Raw genomic sequence first — 16,566 nt, 5'->3', positions numbered from 1 at the left:
TGATCATGACAATTATATCATAGGTGAAGGTTGAGAGTGCCAGTAAATTAAAGATTTAATTTGCTCGTGCAATCATATCCATATCACTATTCATTTTGTTTGAAAGAAAGCCAGCATATTTACATATGCCTAAAAATGTTGCTCTAAGCAGCATGGCTAGCATCTATGTTTTTTTATTTGCATATTGGTTGCAGAAATACATTTTACATCTAAGCAAAGAGGGAAAATATCTTTGCTGTAAGTGTATTGCGACACTAAATTACATTTAGTCACTTATGTATTACTTAACAGAAAAGTATAAAAGTATTTGTGCACAAATGAAAAGGTTTCAGGTTTTAGTTTACTAAACGCACACCTCTAACACTAATAACAAAGTTTGAGTTATACATGTAGCTCCTTTAAAGGGATAATTCACTCAAAAAGGAAAATTCGGCTGTTATTTACTCACACTCAGGTTGTTCCACTCATATTTGTATTTGTTGTTCTACTGAAGATCTTTGTTAAAATGTCAGTAGCCAAACAAATCTTGCCACCTGTTTACTTTATGGCAGCAAGTCGTGATATCTGTTTGGTTACTAACATTCTTCAAAATATCTTCCTCTGTGTTTACCGAAAAAAAAAAAAAAAAGTCAGTTTAGTACAACCTGAAGTTACCTGAAGTAAATGATGACAAATATGTAATTTTGCATGAACTATCTCAAGAAATGTCCCTGTGCTTTTGTCCATGCAATGGAAATTCAGGTTTAGACTGATGTGAGGGTGTATAAATGTTGACAGGCTGTTGTTTTGTTAAATGGAATAGTTTCTAAAAATCATTCAATCATGTATTCAACCTCATGTCGTTCTAAACCAGCGCTACTTGCATTCCTCTGTGAAACACAAAATGAGACATTTGAAGCCTGCTGGTTGCTGTTTTCCAGTCAATTAGTCCTCAACAGAACTTCAGCTTTTAAACTGAACAAAAAACAATACTTCTGCAGGATTTCATATCTTCTTCAGACATTTGATAGAGTCATTTAAAACACCCGACTTAACAAAACAAACTTTTCGCAAATCAGACATCACTACATCTTTCATGAACTTTCACAAAGCTATCACTTGGGTCCAGAGGAAGTGAAATATAGAACATTTTATTTATTAATTAATTAATTTATTTGTTTGTATATGCATTGGTGCTTTGCAACCTTTTTGGCAGTCATTTCACTTTCTTGTAACAAAACAACCAGCATATTTCTCTTAAAATTGCTGCTTTTGTCCTCCACATTTATATGGTTTGAAAAGATTGCTAAATTTTGGGCAGTCCATATTATGTTCTCTTTGACCTCGCACACATTTATGCTCTGCATTTGTGCTGTGGTGGCAGTATGTTCAGTGTTAGGTCACATGAGGAAAAAGCGCTGAGATTAAAACAGGCCAGTAGAACAGCTGGGAAGCACACTGGTCTGTCACACTTATGAAAGCAACATGTGCTCTCACTTTTAGATCATCTCTCTCTTTCTCTCACTTCCAACTTCTCTCTTGCAGATCACATTCTTCTTTTATCCAATGACAATGGTTAAAGCTTAGTTTTCTGCTTAAAATATCATATTTCGTAATATGATTATTTAAAAGTGATTGTGATGTACATTAAAATAAATATAAAAAGTTATACCAAAGGAAATTTGTAAAAACAGAGCATTTTTTTCCAACAAAATCAGGCTATACAAAGTGGTGAAAATTAGTTTTAATGTTTGCTGTTGCTACTTTGTTTTTTTTTATCCATTGCTTTTTATTTATTTTTTTATTCTTATCAGTTAACAATCCAAAGTAATCCACAATTTACTTTGTGAGTTGTTCTTTTTTAGGAGATTGTCGCGGTTGTTGTAGCTTCTAAATCATATTGACAGGAACACAAATGAACCGATTCAGATTCGAACTGAAGCATTAGAAAACATGCAATAGGCTACCAAAAAAGGCGCAAATTCTACACAGTTTTGCAATCTTAAAGGGCTCCACAGAGTATTAAAATAAAAAAGGTCTATGGTTGGATAAACATGTGAGCATTTTAGTGACTTTTCCTCATACAATATTATCTACTGTAGATAGATAGACCATTAATGCAATACCACCATTTACAAACTAGCGACTAGTGACAAACTAGTACTAGTGAAGTGTGCAGCCCTATTGGAATGTGCATTTTGTCAATGAAGCCCATTCTAGTAAATCTCCAGTAGGTGCTTTCAGACTGAACAGCATTTATTAAACCATTGTAGTACAGTGACAAGCTATATGCAAAAATTTTTATCTATTTATTAAAATAGTCATGATGTCGATATAATCGTTCTTTGATAATGACAGCCGTTTGCATCACTTTTCAATGAACTATGGCTCTGTGTATTAAATACTGCACATGAAATTATCAGACATAATAACAAGTTTTTACTCCAAACCTGAACTTGAAATAAATTTTTAAATTCTAAACTTAAACCTCTAGTTCCAAAATCATGGGATTATTCATAGTCATGTTGAATCAATGAAAGGAGTTAAAGTTGCCATGAAATGGAAGTTAAGATAATCCATTTTTTTCCAAATCATGATGTACATTGAATAGAAACAGTCCTGAATGTAGGGTGGTGCATAATTTTTTCATTTGGGAACTGATTGGTTCATTGAAAAATGGGTGTTTCTATTAGAATGAAGAAAAGATTAATGAACCGTCAAAAGTAGAGCAGAAAAAATACAGGCCCATGATAGCCCCTCCCAAATGGCATTCCATGTGACCAGAAGTAAAAAAAATTTCAGGGGAGATGGAAAGTTGTGGTATTTGATATAAAATTATAAGAACAAGGTGTTATGGTGGCGCAGTGAGTCGCGCTGGCGCCTCAGAGCAAAAAGGTTGCTGGTTCGAGCCTCGGCTGGGTCAGTTGGCATTTCTGTGTGGAGTTTGCATGTTCTCCATTTGTTCGTGTGGGTTTCCTTCGGGTGCTTCCAGTTTCCCCCACAGTCCAAAGACATGCGCTACAGGTAAATTGGGTAAGCTAAACTGTCTGTAGTGTATTGTTTCCTGGTAATGAGTTGCAGCTAAAAGGGCATCCGCTGTGTAAAACCTATGCTGGATAAGTTGGCGGTTCATTCCACTGTGGCAAACCTGAGATCTGTGACCCCAGATTAATTAAGGGAGTAAGCTGAAAAGAAAATGAATGAACGAAATATGAGGGCAAATAAATTTTTTACAAAACAATTAAATACACAGATACATCATTCATAACAAGCGCTACTGTATAAATATAAAAAAGAGAAGAACAAAAATTAGATTTCATGCTGACTTTAAATCTTCTGTCAATAATTCAGCACTATGGGGACCTTCCTTTCGTCATGTTTGAAGGTTTCACACAAGAGCGCCCTCTGGCATTTGGAGGAGATTTACAACTGATAATACAACCATGCTTCCCTGACTCATTTACAAATTTGCCCAGGCCTAATTTCTGTGCATGATGGAGGCACATCGAAAGAACACGAGAGCCTATTTCTCAAAATCTGCATGAGTATATCCTCTCTAGTGTCTTAAGGGTCGCTTTTTAATCAAAAAAGTGTGACAACGTGCTAAATAAAATGACTGCCAAATCTCAACATGAGTCTTCTGACTCACTGCTGGGTCTGTGTGAGGACACACACACACTGACACACACACACAAAGAGACAGCCACACACACTTTTGGCGTGTGTACCAGATAAACTAGGGCTGAAGTTGTCACACACTGGCATTCATGCCAGGGCTTTGAGGGTATGTTAGCGGCTTAGCGCTAGTGCCACTCAGAGAGTAGAGAACCTACTGACCAACATATTCATTCAGCTCTCAGATCCTGATATGATCTGACAAATCTCTGTCTTTTCCATCACTGCTTTATCACATGCACATACAAACTCCACAGTGCATCTCTGTATGCCATATGCTGAGTGAACAGCAGCGGTCTGTTTGCCATGTAAGCTGTAGCACACATTGAGAGGAATTTAAATAAATCACAAATGGAGATGCTGTGTATGGCTGGTATTAGATGCTGAGCAAATATTAAACTATGTTTTTACAGAGGTGTAGTTGTTGCACATCATATAAGGCAATGTTGTGAGGTGGCAAATGACTACAGTAAATAGAGGTTGTGTTTATGAGTGATCACTATGAGAAGACACTTTGCTTAATTCAGGGTTCATACGGTCATGGAAAACCTGGAAAAGTTGTGGAATTTTGACATGGCAATTTCCAGGCCTAAAAAAGTTTAGGAAAAACAGAAAAGCCCACAAGGTTTTGGAAAAGTCATGGAAATTACATTTATATTTAGTAATTTAGCAGACATTTTTGTCCAAAGCAACTTAAGCTGCTGTCACACTAGAGCTTGTGTTTGCAAAATACTGTCCAACCGCGAGATGAAAATGGGCAGGGTTAAACAATATGATTAGACATTAATAAAAGTAAGAGATTGCTCCATAACTTACTTTTTTTTTTTTTTTTTTTTAAACTATCTTCTATTGCTCTCACGCAATCACTTGAATTTGCAAAACACGTGCTTATGTTTCTGGTCTGCCTCATTCGCATGCCTGATAACAGAAGTCTGTGGAACGAAAAATGCAGTGTGATCGCAGCTTTACAATAGAAGTCGTATTAGCTACTATTACTAGTTAAACAAACTATTGAAATGATCTAAAATTAGTTTAACAAATATCTGTATGTTCAAATGGAGGTTAGTTAGTTTTACTTCTTTTCTGTTCTTGGCCAAAAACATGCTCTCACATTATTAGTGCTGTGTAAGCATCATCTATTTTACTTGGAAATAAAAATAAATGTAAACTATTGCGTGTTTTATGATATGCTGTAATAAATGTAAACGTTTCTTATGATTTAACACGTATATGTAATAATAATAATTCCTTACATTTATGTAGCGCATTTCTGTGCACTCAAAGCGATTTACGTAGCATCCACCTGGATGACGCGACGGCAGCCATATTGCGCAAGACTGCACACCACACACCAGCAGATTGGTGGAGAGGAGACAGAGTGATGAAGCCAATTATGATATGGGGAGGATTTGGAGGCCATGATGGACAGAGATGTAGACATTACATGAAACATTAGGTCAAAAATTGACTTGAAAGTCCTGGAAAAGTTATAGAATTTTTAAAGTAAAAATGTGTATGAATCCTGTTAATTATGACAGCATGTGTTGAATTAATATTTTAGACAATTATACAACCATGCAAGATTGGTTGGAGACATTTTCACTGGTTTAAACTATGGATTTAATTCTCATCTATATGTTTTTGACACTAATGTGATTCATTCAGAGAGTTGTGTTTAGGACATTTCCATTCAGAGATACTCACTCATATGGCCGCATTAATTTCCTGTAAATATACTTTTTCATGTTTGTTTCAGACAGCAGTGATTTAAAACGTTTGCTAGTGTACACATGGCTGAACCCAATATCAACCACAGAGATCAGCGACACTGGTACTCACATTCCACCAAACTAACTTTTCCTTCTTTTTTCACTTTGCTTCTTTACTTGCTCACTCTTTGTCTCTTTAATCTGGCTGGTAATGTTATTAGCAACTGGTCGGACATTTGGTGAACACTTGTCCCGTAGATATGATCTCATTCCTGTGGCTTAGAGAGAGGACTGGCCTGACTTCAGTCCAGCTGGCACGACACCTCCACACACACACACACACTCGCACACACATTGTCTGTCTTGTTGTGCCTTCATACATTTAGTCCCACAGGGTCATGTGCATGGTTCGAATTTGTATTATTAGCATGATGAAGAATTTGCAAATCGTCACATTTAAATCCAGATTCATCTTGGTCTGTCAGCAGTGGATGCTAACAACATGAAGCAAACATGAAGTCATCTGACTAATTGTGAAAAAATGCAAAGAGAGAAAACATAGCAGTTACTAAAGTTGTTATTTCAATTCAATTTAATTCAGCTTTATTTGTATAGCGCTTTTACAATGTAGATTGTGTCAAAGCAGCTTCACATAAATGGTCATAGTAACTGGAACAGGTTAATTCAGTTTTTAGTGTTTAAGTTCAGTTCAGTTCAGTTCAGTTTAGCTCAGTTCAGTGTGATTTAAAATCAGTTAGTGCAAGTGAAGGTTGTCTAGAAAGAGGGGGTGAACTGTGCCTTTAAATACAAAAATATATATAGAGAGAAATATATATATATATATATATATATATATATATATATATATATATATATATATATATTTAAAGAGCCCCTATTAGGGGTGAAATGAGCTTCCATCCAGTGTGTAACACAGCACTAAGTGAATGAAAACATACAGCTAAGGTTTAAATCTGGAAATGCACCGCGTTTAAAACTATTGATTCTTTAACAAAATGATTGATTCAGAGTCAAATAAATGATTCATGTTGAGTTCGGATCTTGTGCTTGAACGTGTTGACGTCGATATGGTACATCATCAAATACTGTATGAATTGCGGATCTGGTAAAACGTGAATGTGCCGTTCCCTTCAGACACGGGGCACAGGGGGTCACAGGACTGATCATGACACGAAGATGACGTTCACTAACAGATGAAGATTTGCTGTGAGGATTAAAGGGTTAAAGTTCTTTTTCACAACAACTCCACAGTATTCATCTTATTCTTCGTGTACGAGCGGGCACAGCCATTTAAATCTTTTTACCTTGAGACTTCCGGTCTTATTCACTTTCTTTCATTTTTAGACATTAAAAAAACTTGTTTTGCTGCTTGATGTTGCAAACTGATATTTTCCTATTGTATTATTATATTTTGTCTGTATAGTCATGCAAACACTTGTTTATAGAGCAAGTAGTTTAACCGTTTTCTGCCGTTTATTATTCCTAGTCATTTCTCCCATAGGCAGAATTAAATCAGAAGTTCTAAAACAATCGCAAAAAGCACTTCCACATTTTAGAATAAGGTCAATAGCAAACTAGTGCTGTCATTTGTCAGATTTTTTTAACATAATAACCTATGCTGCAACATGGCATGTGTTTGCCATTTGCTATTAAAGGAAGGAGCAGCAGAGACTATTATGTACGGGACTTTGTCAGACTTTGACAGTACCTTTGTCAGTAAATGATACAGTTCATATGGTCGCTGAACAAATCATATGGGAGTCGTTGGGATAATTAGGTAAAATAAATGTATATTAGCAGACAATGAAAGTGTTTTTTGACTTTGTATGCATATCAGCCTGTTGTTGGAAACCCCCAAAACCAAAATATGACCTTTAATAATGCAAAATAGGGGCTCTTTAAAATCCACAAGTGCTTTACACTGACCACTGCCACCGCAAACTGTTTTGTCCCTTGTCATCTAATTAGTGTTTCCTAGACTAATCTATAGCAATGCACCTGAGGGGCCCGAGGTTTCAGCTGACTACTAATTACTGACGGAGTGATCAGGTTATTGAGTTGGTCTGCTTTCTCTTGACAATGTGGCAAATGTGCACTTCGAAGCTGTCATTAGCTAAGTTACCATCCAAATATTTGGAGGACAAATGTTAAAAGTTATTCCTGCATGTGCAGTCAAAAATGTTAATTGAACTCCATACAATGCTCCTCCTTACGGACATCTCTTTCATAACAGCCAAAAGTGCCACTTCGTCACTTAATGAAAGAACTGAACACTGCAGAGGAGCAACTTGAGCGAACAAGATGTGGAGAAAAGCTACATTTTAAGAAACATACATGTAGTTTAATAAAAGGAAAGCAATTCATATTAGTGTACATTACAAAAAAATGTTACAATGAAATATAGATTTTGTTAGGCTGGTATTAATTCAATACCAATACCAATGCTGGTATCAATACTATTGATGTTAGTATTGATCTGCCCGGCCCTACCAGTCACACTACCATAATATTTTTGTAATTTGTCCCATTTGGCTTTCCATAGTCCACTGTACATGTGCATAGCAAAAGCAGACTCCTCCAGTAAATCCAGGATGGTAGATGAAGCACAGAAAAGTATCAATGTGCAGTGAAATTAAAAATAGATTTGTTTGTGAAATGTTTAATTGTGGTCATTTTTTATTTTAAATGTTGTACATTTGCTTAGCAACACTCTTTAGTCAATCTCCTCTGAAGTCAATCATTTATCAAATTCCTGGACAGTAAGGGACTAGACGTCCCAAACTATTTTTAGTGTCCTGAGTTCTGACTTATGAAAAAATCATAATGACCCATATTTCATCTTGTATTACTGAGCGCTACAAGAATCATTCTGTTATGCAATAATAGATTAATCAGTAGAAAGCAATCAAGCCATGTTATATTGTTGCATACTTTGTGTGTATATATATATATATATATATATATATATATATATATATATATATATATATATATATATATATACACGATGTATGTATGTATGTATGTATGTATGTATGTATGTATGTGTGTATATATATATATATATATATATATATATATATATATATATATATATATATATATATATATATATATATATAAATATTCTGAAGGACAAAATCCTCATCCAATCATATTTCCATATTGAACAATCTAGAATGGCTGATAAAGAAGATCTTGTTAGATATGCATGTCATTTATTATTGTTGCATCAAGATAAAACTCACAAATGAACTATGAGTTATGTTGAAAGAAATGAGACAACATACTGAAAACTATTGCATATCATGTCATCACTAAATCAAAATTATGTTAATAAATTAGCTTGTAAACTAAATGTCACATAACAGGTTACTTTTACCTCAGGGAAGCCATTCAGTTTTAAAAACTCATCCATATATTCGTGTGTGTATATATATATATATATATATATATATATATATATATATATATATATATATATATATATATATATATATATATATACACTCACTGGACACTTTATTAGGTACACATTACTAGTACCGACTTTGACTGCCTTTTGCCCTTTGAACTGCCTTAATCCTTCCTGGCATAGATTCAACAAGGTACTGGTTACATGATTGCATCTCTCAGTTGCTGCAGATTTGTCTGCTGCACATCCATGATGTGAATCTCCCATTCCACCCCATCCCAAAGGTGCTCTATTGGATTGAGATCTGGTGACTGTGGAGGCCATTTGAGTACAGTGAACTTATTATCATGTTCAAAAACCAGTCTGAGATGATTCACGCTTTATTACATGGTGGGTTATCCTGGTGGAAGTAGCCATCAGAGGATGGGTACACTGGTCATAAAGGGATGGACATGGTCAGCAACAATACTCAGATAGGCTGTGGCATTGATACAATGCTCAGTTGGTAAAAAAATTAGATGGTTGTGCGTGAAAATCCTAGTAGATCAGCAGTTTCTGACCAGCCCATCTGGCATCAACAACCATGTCACATTCACAGTCACTTAAATCACCTTTTTTCCCTATTCTTTAGCTTGGTTTGAACTGCAGCAGATCCTCTTGACCATATGTAAATGCCTAAATGCATTGAGTTGCTACCATGTGATTGGCTGATTAGAAGTTTGCATTAACGAGCAGTTGAACCGGTGCATTTAGTAAAGTGGCTATTGTGTGTGTATGTGCGTGTGTGCGTGTGTGCGTGTGTGTGTGTGTGTGTGTGTGTGTGTGTTTGTTTATAAATAAGTCAATCTGCCTTTATATGATAAACATTGTTTAAATCTTCATATTTCAATATGAATTCTGAATATTTTCTTAGCAATGTCAGGATATTAATTAACTTAAAATTTTAAAAGTTTAACAAATATAAATCATTAAAGGAATGTAATGATGAAGGTGATTGAAAATGATAAAATGAGAAAAAGTATGATGAAATTTTAGTTAATGGCTATTTAAAGAAGAAGAGATAAGTAAAAGAAGAAAATAGTTTAATTAATAGACAAATTATGTATGTGGTAATGGGGTGGGAAAATAATAAGCTTGTGCTTCATCCTGCTCCATTTTCGACCATGTTGAAATTAATTTTTTGTTAAAGATATTTTATGTATTATATTTCTGTTGAAAAATATATAAATCACAGGTAATATGTGCAATGAAATTGTCTTGGTCCTGTATTAAATCTAATCTTCCTTGCTATTTTGTAGGAAATGAGCTAGGCTTTAGAAAAGAGCTGAATACTTGTGTGCTTGTATATGTGTGTACAGTGAGGAGGAGCGTACGTCTCGACACAGAGATCACAGTCATTATGGGAGCGAGAGATACAGAGAAAGCTCTGGAAGAGAAGGACCAAGAGATAGACATCGAGAAAGAAGACACCGAGAACAAAATGAACACCGATCCTCACGCAGGTAATGCAGAGTCAGAAATGTACCAGGATGTGGGGCTATAGACGACCAAAAATACACCAGTGGTGACTAAAATGTCCCCAATGTTTCAAATGAGGAAACAGAAAAAGTTCCTGCAGTTTGATGTTACCTAACTGCATACATATTTAATTATATTCTATTTTAATCCTGTTTAGTTATGGCTTTAATTCTTCTTCTGACACCATACTGGCCTGTAGCTGTCATCTATACAAAAAGCAAGATAATAAATAAATGAACTACAGCAATTTAAGTCATCAACAACAATCTACTTTGAAAGTGTATTTTACCAGAGCATTCTGTATAATGGTATGTTGTATATAGTTTCAGCTATTTGTCATAAATTTGTTGGAGATTTTTATCTAATTGCAACCATTGCAATTTGTAATATACATTAGTGCAAATAGTGATCATTAATAAAAAATAAATATTTAATTTCTCTCCCTGGTAACACACATTGATCTTATTCTGCAATTTGAAAGCTTGTCTGATTAATTTGCCTATGCGGCAATGACTATAGGCAAAAAACAATCAAACTACTTGCTCTCCAAACAATTTTGTTAATGATTTTGTTTATAATTTTATAAATAATAAAAAATACATACTACTTTCAGTTTGCAAAATCAAGAATCATACAAAGCTGCTTTATGGATAAATATCAATGGAAGTCAATGGAGTCTGTGCACACTGAAGTTCGAAATGTTCATATGCAGTTTTATAGAATTAATATGCGACAAATTTGTCATGTAAACAAACCCTGCACACTGAGTCTGATGCGTATTAACTAATTTATTACGAAAAAGTATTCAAGCAGTGATAATTTGTTCTCCTCTCTTCTCCAAAGTAGTGCATAGCTCATCCAATACTGCATAGAGAGATGGGAGAACTCATTATCAAAGAGCTGCGCCGGATTATCCTGAACTGCAAAGCTTATTTCAGGAAATCAGTGGAATTTTGATACATTGTTTGTAATACTTCACACATTCACAAACTTAAACAAATCCTGAACAGAACCTGGTAGTACCTATAGACATTGTAATAGATGGTGGCCACATTAACGTGTCACAGCAACAGACCGAAATTGGACCATGCTTACTATTATAATGTCTATAGGCATTGCGTCAAATGTTTGGACACACACCAAACATCTACAGGGCAGAGGTGCGCCAGCCACTGAATCCAGCATATAGGGGTTCTCAACTATCAGCCACAATTTATCGTTATTTTCAATGCAATCTTATGGCAATTCGTAACTTTTTGACTCAGGGGCTAATTCGTATGAATTCGTAGATCTAATTCGAACCATTTAATACGATTTGCTCATCACCCAATGACGGTTGGGGTTAGGGCAGAGGTTAGGTGCCACGCCTCCTTTTTAAAATCGTACATTTTCGTACGACTGAACTCGTACAAATTAGCCACTAAACTGACAAAATGTAAAATAATTACTTTTCCTCGTGAAATCAGGCTGTTATTTTATGCACTGTGTTTGTCATAAGGTTATCTGTAGCTCAAAAGACGGCATTCTGTATTCAGCTTTTGACTTGTACGGTGGCTCTGAACTGTCAAAACACCTTTTCAAAGTGCTTTTTCAGCAGAAAAAATTTAACCCGGTTTGATTTTTTTTTTAATGATGGATGAAAGTTTCAGAGGCAGTGTGTCAATACTACTGACACAACATGAGGTCAAATTCATTCTTTATCGTGCGAACATTTCAGATTCAGTGTGCAATAAACCTAAGGAGCCAATAAGGTTCCAATGGCTCTGCCTGCTTGTACATTAAAGATCAAGATCAATACACTCACCTCAGATGTATACACGAGCGAGGAGGGTTGCACATTTAGCTTGACGCACCAAATTACAATTGTAACAAATAAATGTGTTTGATACGTCAGCGTACAATTAAACCCCACATCAAACACAGCAGAATGACGCACACACATAAAAGGCTCCCAAAGGTGATGTTCACCAGAGCATGGACCAAACCATCTTACATAAGCATTAAAGATGATGATATATATATAGATGATGTGACCTTCTTCTCTTGGTTTCTCTCATTAGTAGCAGCAGTAGGAGGCGTCATGATAGTGATGACGCAGAAAGCCACAGGAGACACCGACACAAACGCTCCAGACACAGCAGAGGAAACCTCGAGCCCAGCGAGGAGTGCAGCGCCGACCAGGAGAACCAGTCGGAGGCCACTGAATGAGTCCCTGGCCAGCTGGTGAGACCCTTTGTTGACCAATAGGTGGTCTGTAGTGAAAGATCATTAGTCAGTGACCAACTGTGAATAGATTTTGATTAATCATATGCCAAAACCCTTAATAAGATGAGACAATTTATGTTATTGTTTTAGCATTAATTTTCTTGAAAGTATTATTCCTGAATAAAAAGCAGTCTGAAGGGTACACTATTTTTAATTTAGAAATGTATTTATTCATTATTTAAATTTATTTAAACTTATAATTGTTTTGATTATAATGCTGAATGGTATTTTTTGTGCCAAATGTTCATTTTGTTGAAGCAAAAAAGGATTATAAACATGATTAAGAAATGTTACTGTGTGTGCAGCATGATTTAGTGTTGAGAATGGAAGAAACTGTAGTGACCTTCAGATAAGGTCAGCCCGCTCATCCACATTTGCCATTTACATCCATTTCAGAGTTTAATATTGATAGGATTTGAAGCAATCATCAGTGAAAGATCAGCTTTTCTATCAGTTGAATAAATTACATTTTAAATATAGTAAAATAAAAATATATATAATAATTTAAAATCTTTAGATTAAAGAAAAGCAGTATTGATGAGTTAGACATTCAGACATTTAAAAAAACATTTTTAACTCTAAACTTACGAATAGTAGATTTATTATATTAAATTTTAATAACAAGCAGCACAGTTGAAGCAATTGCCAGTAACAGTTCAGCTTTTCTATCAGCTTAATAATGACATTTTAAAATGTAGTCAAATTTAAAATAATAATAATAGTAATATTATTTAATTTTTAGATTAAGTAAAAGCAGTCTTGATGAGTTAGAGACATTCAAGTATATATATATATATATATATATATATATATATATATATATATATATATATATATATATATATATATATATATATATATATATATATATATAAAATAGTTTTGACTCTAAACTTTTGAATAGTAGAGTTCACACACACAGTCAGGGTTGCCAGGTCCAAGGCTGACGCAAAACCTGCCCAGAAGGAATGAAAACAAGCCAATTTTCCTCCCTGACCAATTACAGTTGACAACTGTGAGACTAATGCAGTATGCATTATAAATTTGTGCTCAAAGTCTAGTATGTCTGGTGCTAAGAAGGACGACCTTTTTTACATAACCTTGTTTTCAAGTGAATTTTGGCTATTTATTTATTAAGCAACCATGTTTTGGGGAGTTTAAAATGCATATCGAAACCGTGAAAAACAGTGCCATTCTATTGTATTATTGCATTATACATGTTCAGTTTCTTGGCATCTGCAAGTACTTGACTACTAAAACAACAATGGCAGTCTAAATGACTGTTTATGCGCAGGTGCATAGTGTTGGTTTACAACACATGTCTAACTCCAGTCTTCAAAGTCCACAGCCCTGCACAATTTGGCTTCAACTGTAATTAAACACTTCAGATCAAGCTAATTCAACTCTTCAGGCTTATTTGAAAATTACAGAATGTGTGTCGAAGCAGGGTTATAACACAGCACCAAATACTGGCCTGGGATGTGTAGTGGATATGATACTTTTGGTAATTTTGTCAAAATTTCTGTTTTTAATACATATTTGTGGTGTAAATGTTCTGCATGCTAAGAACACCCAATCACACAGGTCTCCTTGTAGAATGACTTTATTGATCATTGAACCAAAGGTACCAACAGATACAATATACTGCACAAGCCAAAGCATGAGATGCCAGAGCACACACACCTTTCCCACAGATGATACATACACGCACACTCATACACGCACTCACACAGTGAGCCTTTCACACATCACTCTCTCCAGTTCTCATCCAGAGTAAACAAAAAAAGTCAGCAAGGCCGCCAAAATCTCACATCATTATAAGCATTATAAGTTATCATCCATTTTTAAAATAGATTATTAACATTGCTTTTTTTCAGTTGCGATTTTTATTTATTTTATTACACTTTTTTATTACTCACTATAGTTTATTTTCATCTGAAACATACCAACATAGATAGAACTACTTGGCAAATGTGTCTCCATGCCGGTGGATGGAGAAAACGAACCACTGTCAGAACGAACAAAACGAAGCCGATATCCGAAAGCCATAGAAACGGAGAAAGAAATGAACCAAAAGTAATAGTAGTCAAAGTACAAGTGCTTGAATCTGTTTTGTTTTCTTTTTTTCAGACATCGACGTTTATAGTAAAGAATGTGCGTCCACTTCGATGCATTTTTCTAACATGTAAAACTAATGGAATTGGCAACGTGTGTCCCCCAGCCCATCTTGATACATCCCGGTGATCCCTCCTGTTCGAAGGATACCCGTCTCATGTGCAACATCTCAAACGTCCTCTACGAACAACATTAGAGTCTCACAATCTGACTACATATAGCACAGTGCCCATAATGTCTATACATCTACTGTATTTCCGACTCGTTTATTGACAAACTCACTCCTGAATTAGTGATTTCAGTCCTTTAGTACTGCTCCGCTTTCTGCCTATAACCGACACAATGTTCCTCTCATGCACAAATATCATCCTTATGCCTTGACGGCTGTGTAAGTGCCTCCTTGGTTTGGAGTCTGATAAACGTGCTTCTTGGTGGGCAGATTCAAAGTCCTTAGCTCCGCCTTCGCAATTAAAGTCTTAGTACTTGCATGAGGTCCATGTGTCATTTCCTGCTCCCGAAGTGCAGTCTTTGTTACAAGCCGCATCTTTTAGGAATGTCCAGACTCTGAAATCCACCATTTTTGTTGTCATTTCTAACGTCTGTTGTGTAAGCTTCTCCCCCCTAGTGTGGGGTTAGTGTGATAAGCCCCTCCCCCATGCAGAGTAGTCCTATAGCAAGCTGCCAGGCCAGGAAACAATGGTGAGAGTGATCCGACCCCTCAGCTCCTTGAGCAGGCGGACCAGAGCCGTGTGTGTCATTCCCCAGGTACTCTTCCCATTCACCTCCAGCAGGATGTCACCACAGCTGGTTAGAAAAAAAAAAAAAATTTAGTATTTTGGAGCAGGAATGAGTGTAAATATGAAAATATTGCACTAGGCAGTTATTTATTTGAGGTTTACAACTCCAATTCCAATATATATATATATATATATATATATATATATATATATATATATATATATATATATATATATATATATATATATATCTTTTATTAACACTTTTACATGTATGATCAGTCTTGGCTGGTCCCTGGAACATACGATCACACCGGTGTGATTAGAACATTCAGTGCCTCCCGTAATCAGCTGCTAAATTCAAGTCTGCTTTCCCGCGATGGCTCACGCTGAGCCATAGAAAGACTTGTGCGTCGCTTGTTATAAATCACAAATTATCAGTGATTTATTAGTGTTTTTAAACAAATAATTTTTATTAGATTACATTTAACTTTATTGTCATTACACATGTACAAGTAAAAGGAAACACAGATTAGGTCTAACCAGGAGTGCAAAAACAGTTATAAGTGCAATTTTTTATAGATTAATATACTATAAATATAATATCCAAGTTGTATTAACTATAATCAGAGATTTACAAATAGATGAATTATCTTAGATTTTAGACATTTAAATAGACATAAATACTTGCAAAACAACATTTATGGTTTGTAAAATCGCACTGATGTTTCTGTACATGACAATAATAATTATTTTCAAGTATAATTTGACTGTGCTGTATTCATGATATTATATATATGATGCAGCTCTGTTACCTAGTTACCTAGCTGGGGACTATTTTCAGATACTGTCTTTTGCCCGATTCACATGGGGCTTCAGCGTCAACACTTGATGGAGGCCGTGTTTGAAGTTGGGTCTGATGCGATCATCATAGCAGCATCAGCCAATGAAATTAGCCCGCAATCGCCTATTGTCAGAGCTAGGGTATTTGCATAAAGTGATCTAATTGGCTGATGCTTCCGTTGGCACTTAAGAATTTACTTTTGCAGTGAGCAGCGCTGCTGAAGCGACACTTACGGATCCACAATTGAGTTCGGCAATGCTTGACGTTACCCATTCGAAGTGAATGTGA

General features: G+C 35.4%; 2 protein-coding genes across 19 annotated transcripts in view; one reads left to right on the top strand and one right to left on the bottom strand.

The window, feature by feature from the left end:
- Window positions 1-12,729, top strand: part of fip1l1a (FIP1 like 1a (S. cerevisiae)) — a 56,462-nt gene extending 43,733 nt beyond the window's left edge. For 4 of the 7 annotated variants that reach the window (XM_073934088.1, XM_073934086.1, XM_073934090.1 and 1 more), the window contains 2 exons: window positions 10,158-10,301; window positions 12,378-12,729. In XM_073934088.1, coding sequence (XP_073790189.1) covers window positions 10,158-10,301; window positions 12,378-12,525 — 292 coding nt within the window. In that variant the 3' untranslated portion in view covers window positions 12,526-12,729. The remainder of the gene's footprint in view (window positions 1-10,157; window positions 10,302-12,377) is intronic. The other 3 variants (XM_073934089.1, XM_073934087.1, XM_073934091.1) reach the window with 1 other exon arrangement.
- Window positions 12,730-14,169: 1,440 nt separating this feature from the next.
- Window positions 14,170-16,566, bottom strand: part of lnx1 (ligand of numb-protein X 1) — a 74,685-nt gene continuing 72,288 nt past the window's right edge. For 11 of the 12 annotated variants that reach the window (XM_005160505.6, XM_005160506.6, XM_005160507.6 and 8 more), the window contains one exon: window positions 14,170-15,501. In XM_005160505.6, coding sequence (XP_005160562.1) covers window positions 15,366-15,501 — 136 coding nt within the window. In that variant the 3' untranslated portion in view covers window positions 14,170-15,365. The remainder of the gene's footprint in view (window positions 15,502-16,566) is intronic. The other variant, NM_001075113.2, reaches the window with a different exon arrangement.

This window comes from Danio rerio, chromosome 20 (assembly GCF_049306965.1).
Source record: "Danio rerio strain Tuebingen ecotype United States chromosome 20, GRCz12tu, whole genome shotgun sequence".
Classification (NCBI taxonomy): Eukaryota; Metazoa; Chordata; class Actinopteri; order Cypriniformes; family Danionidae; genus Danio; species Danio rerio.
The sequence above is the reverse complement of the archived record's forward strand: the minus strand, read 5'-3'. Positions and strand labels throughout refer to the sequence as shown.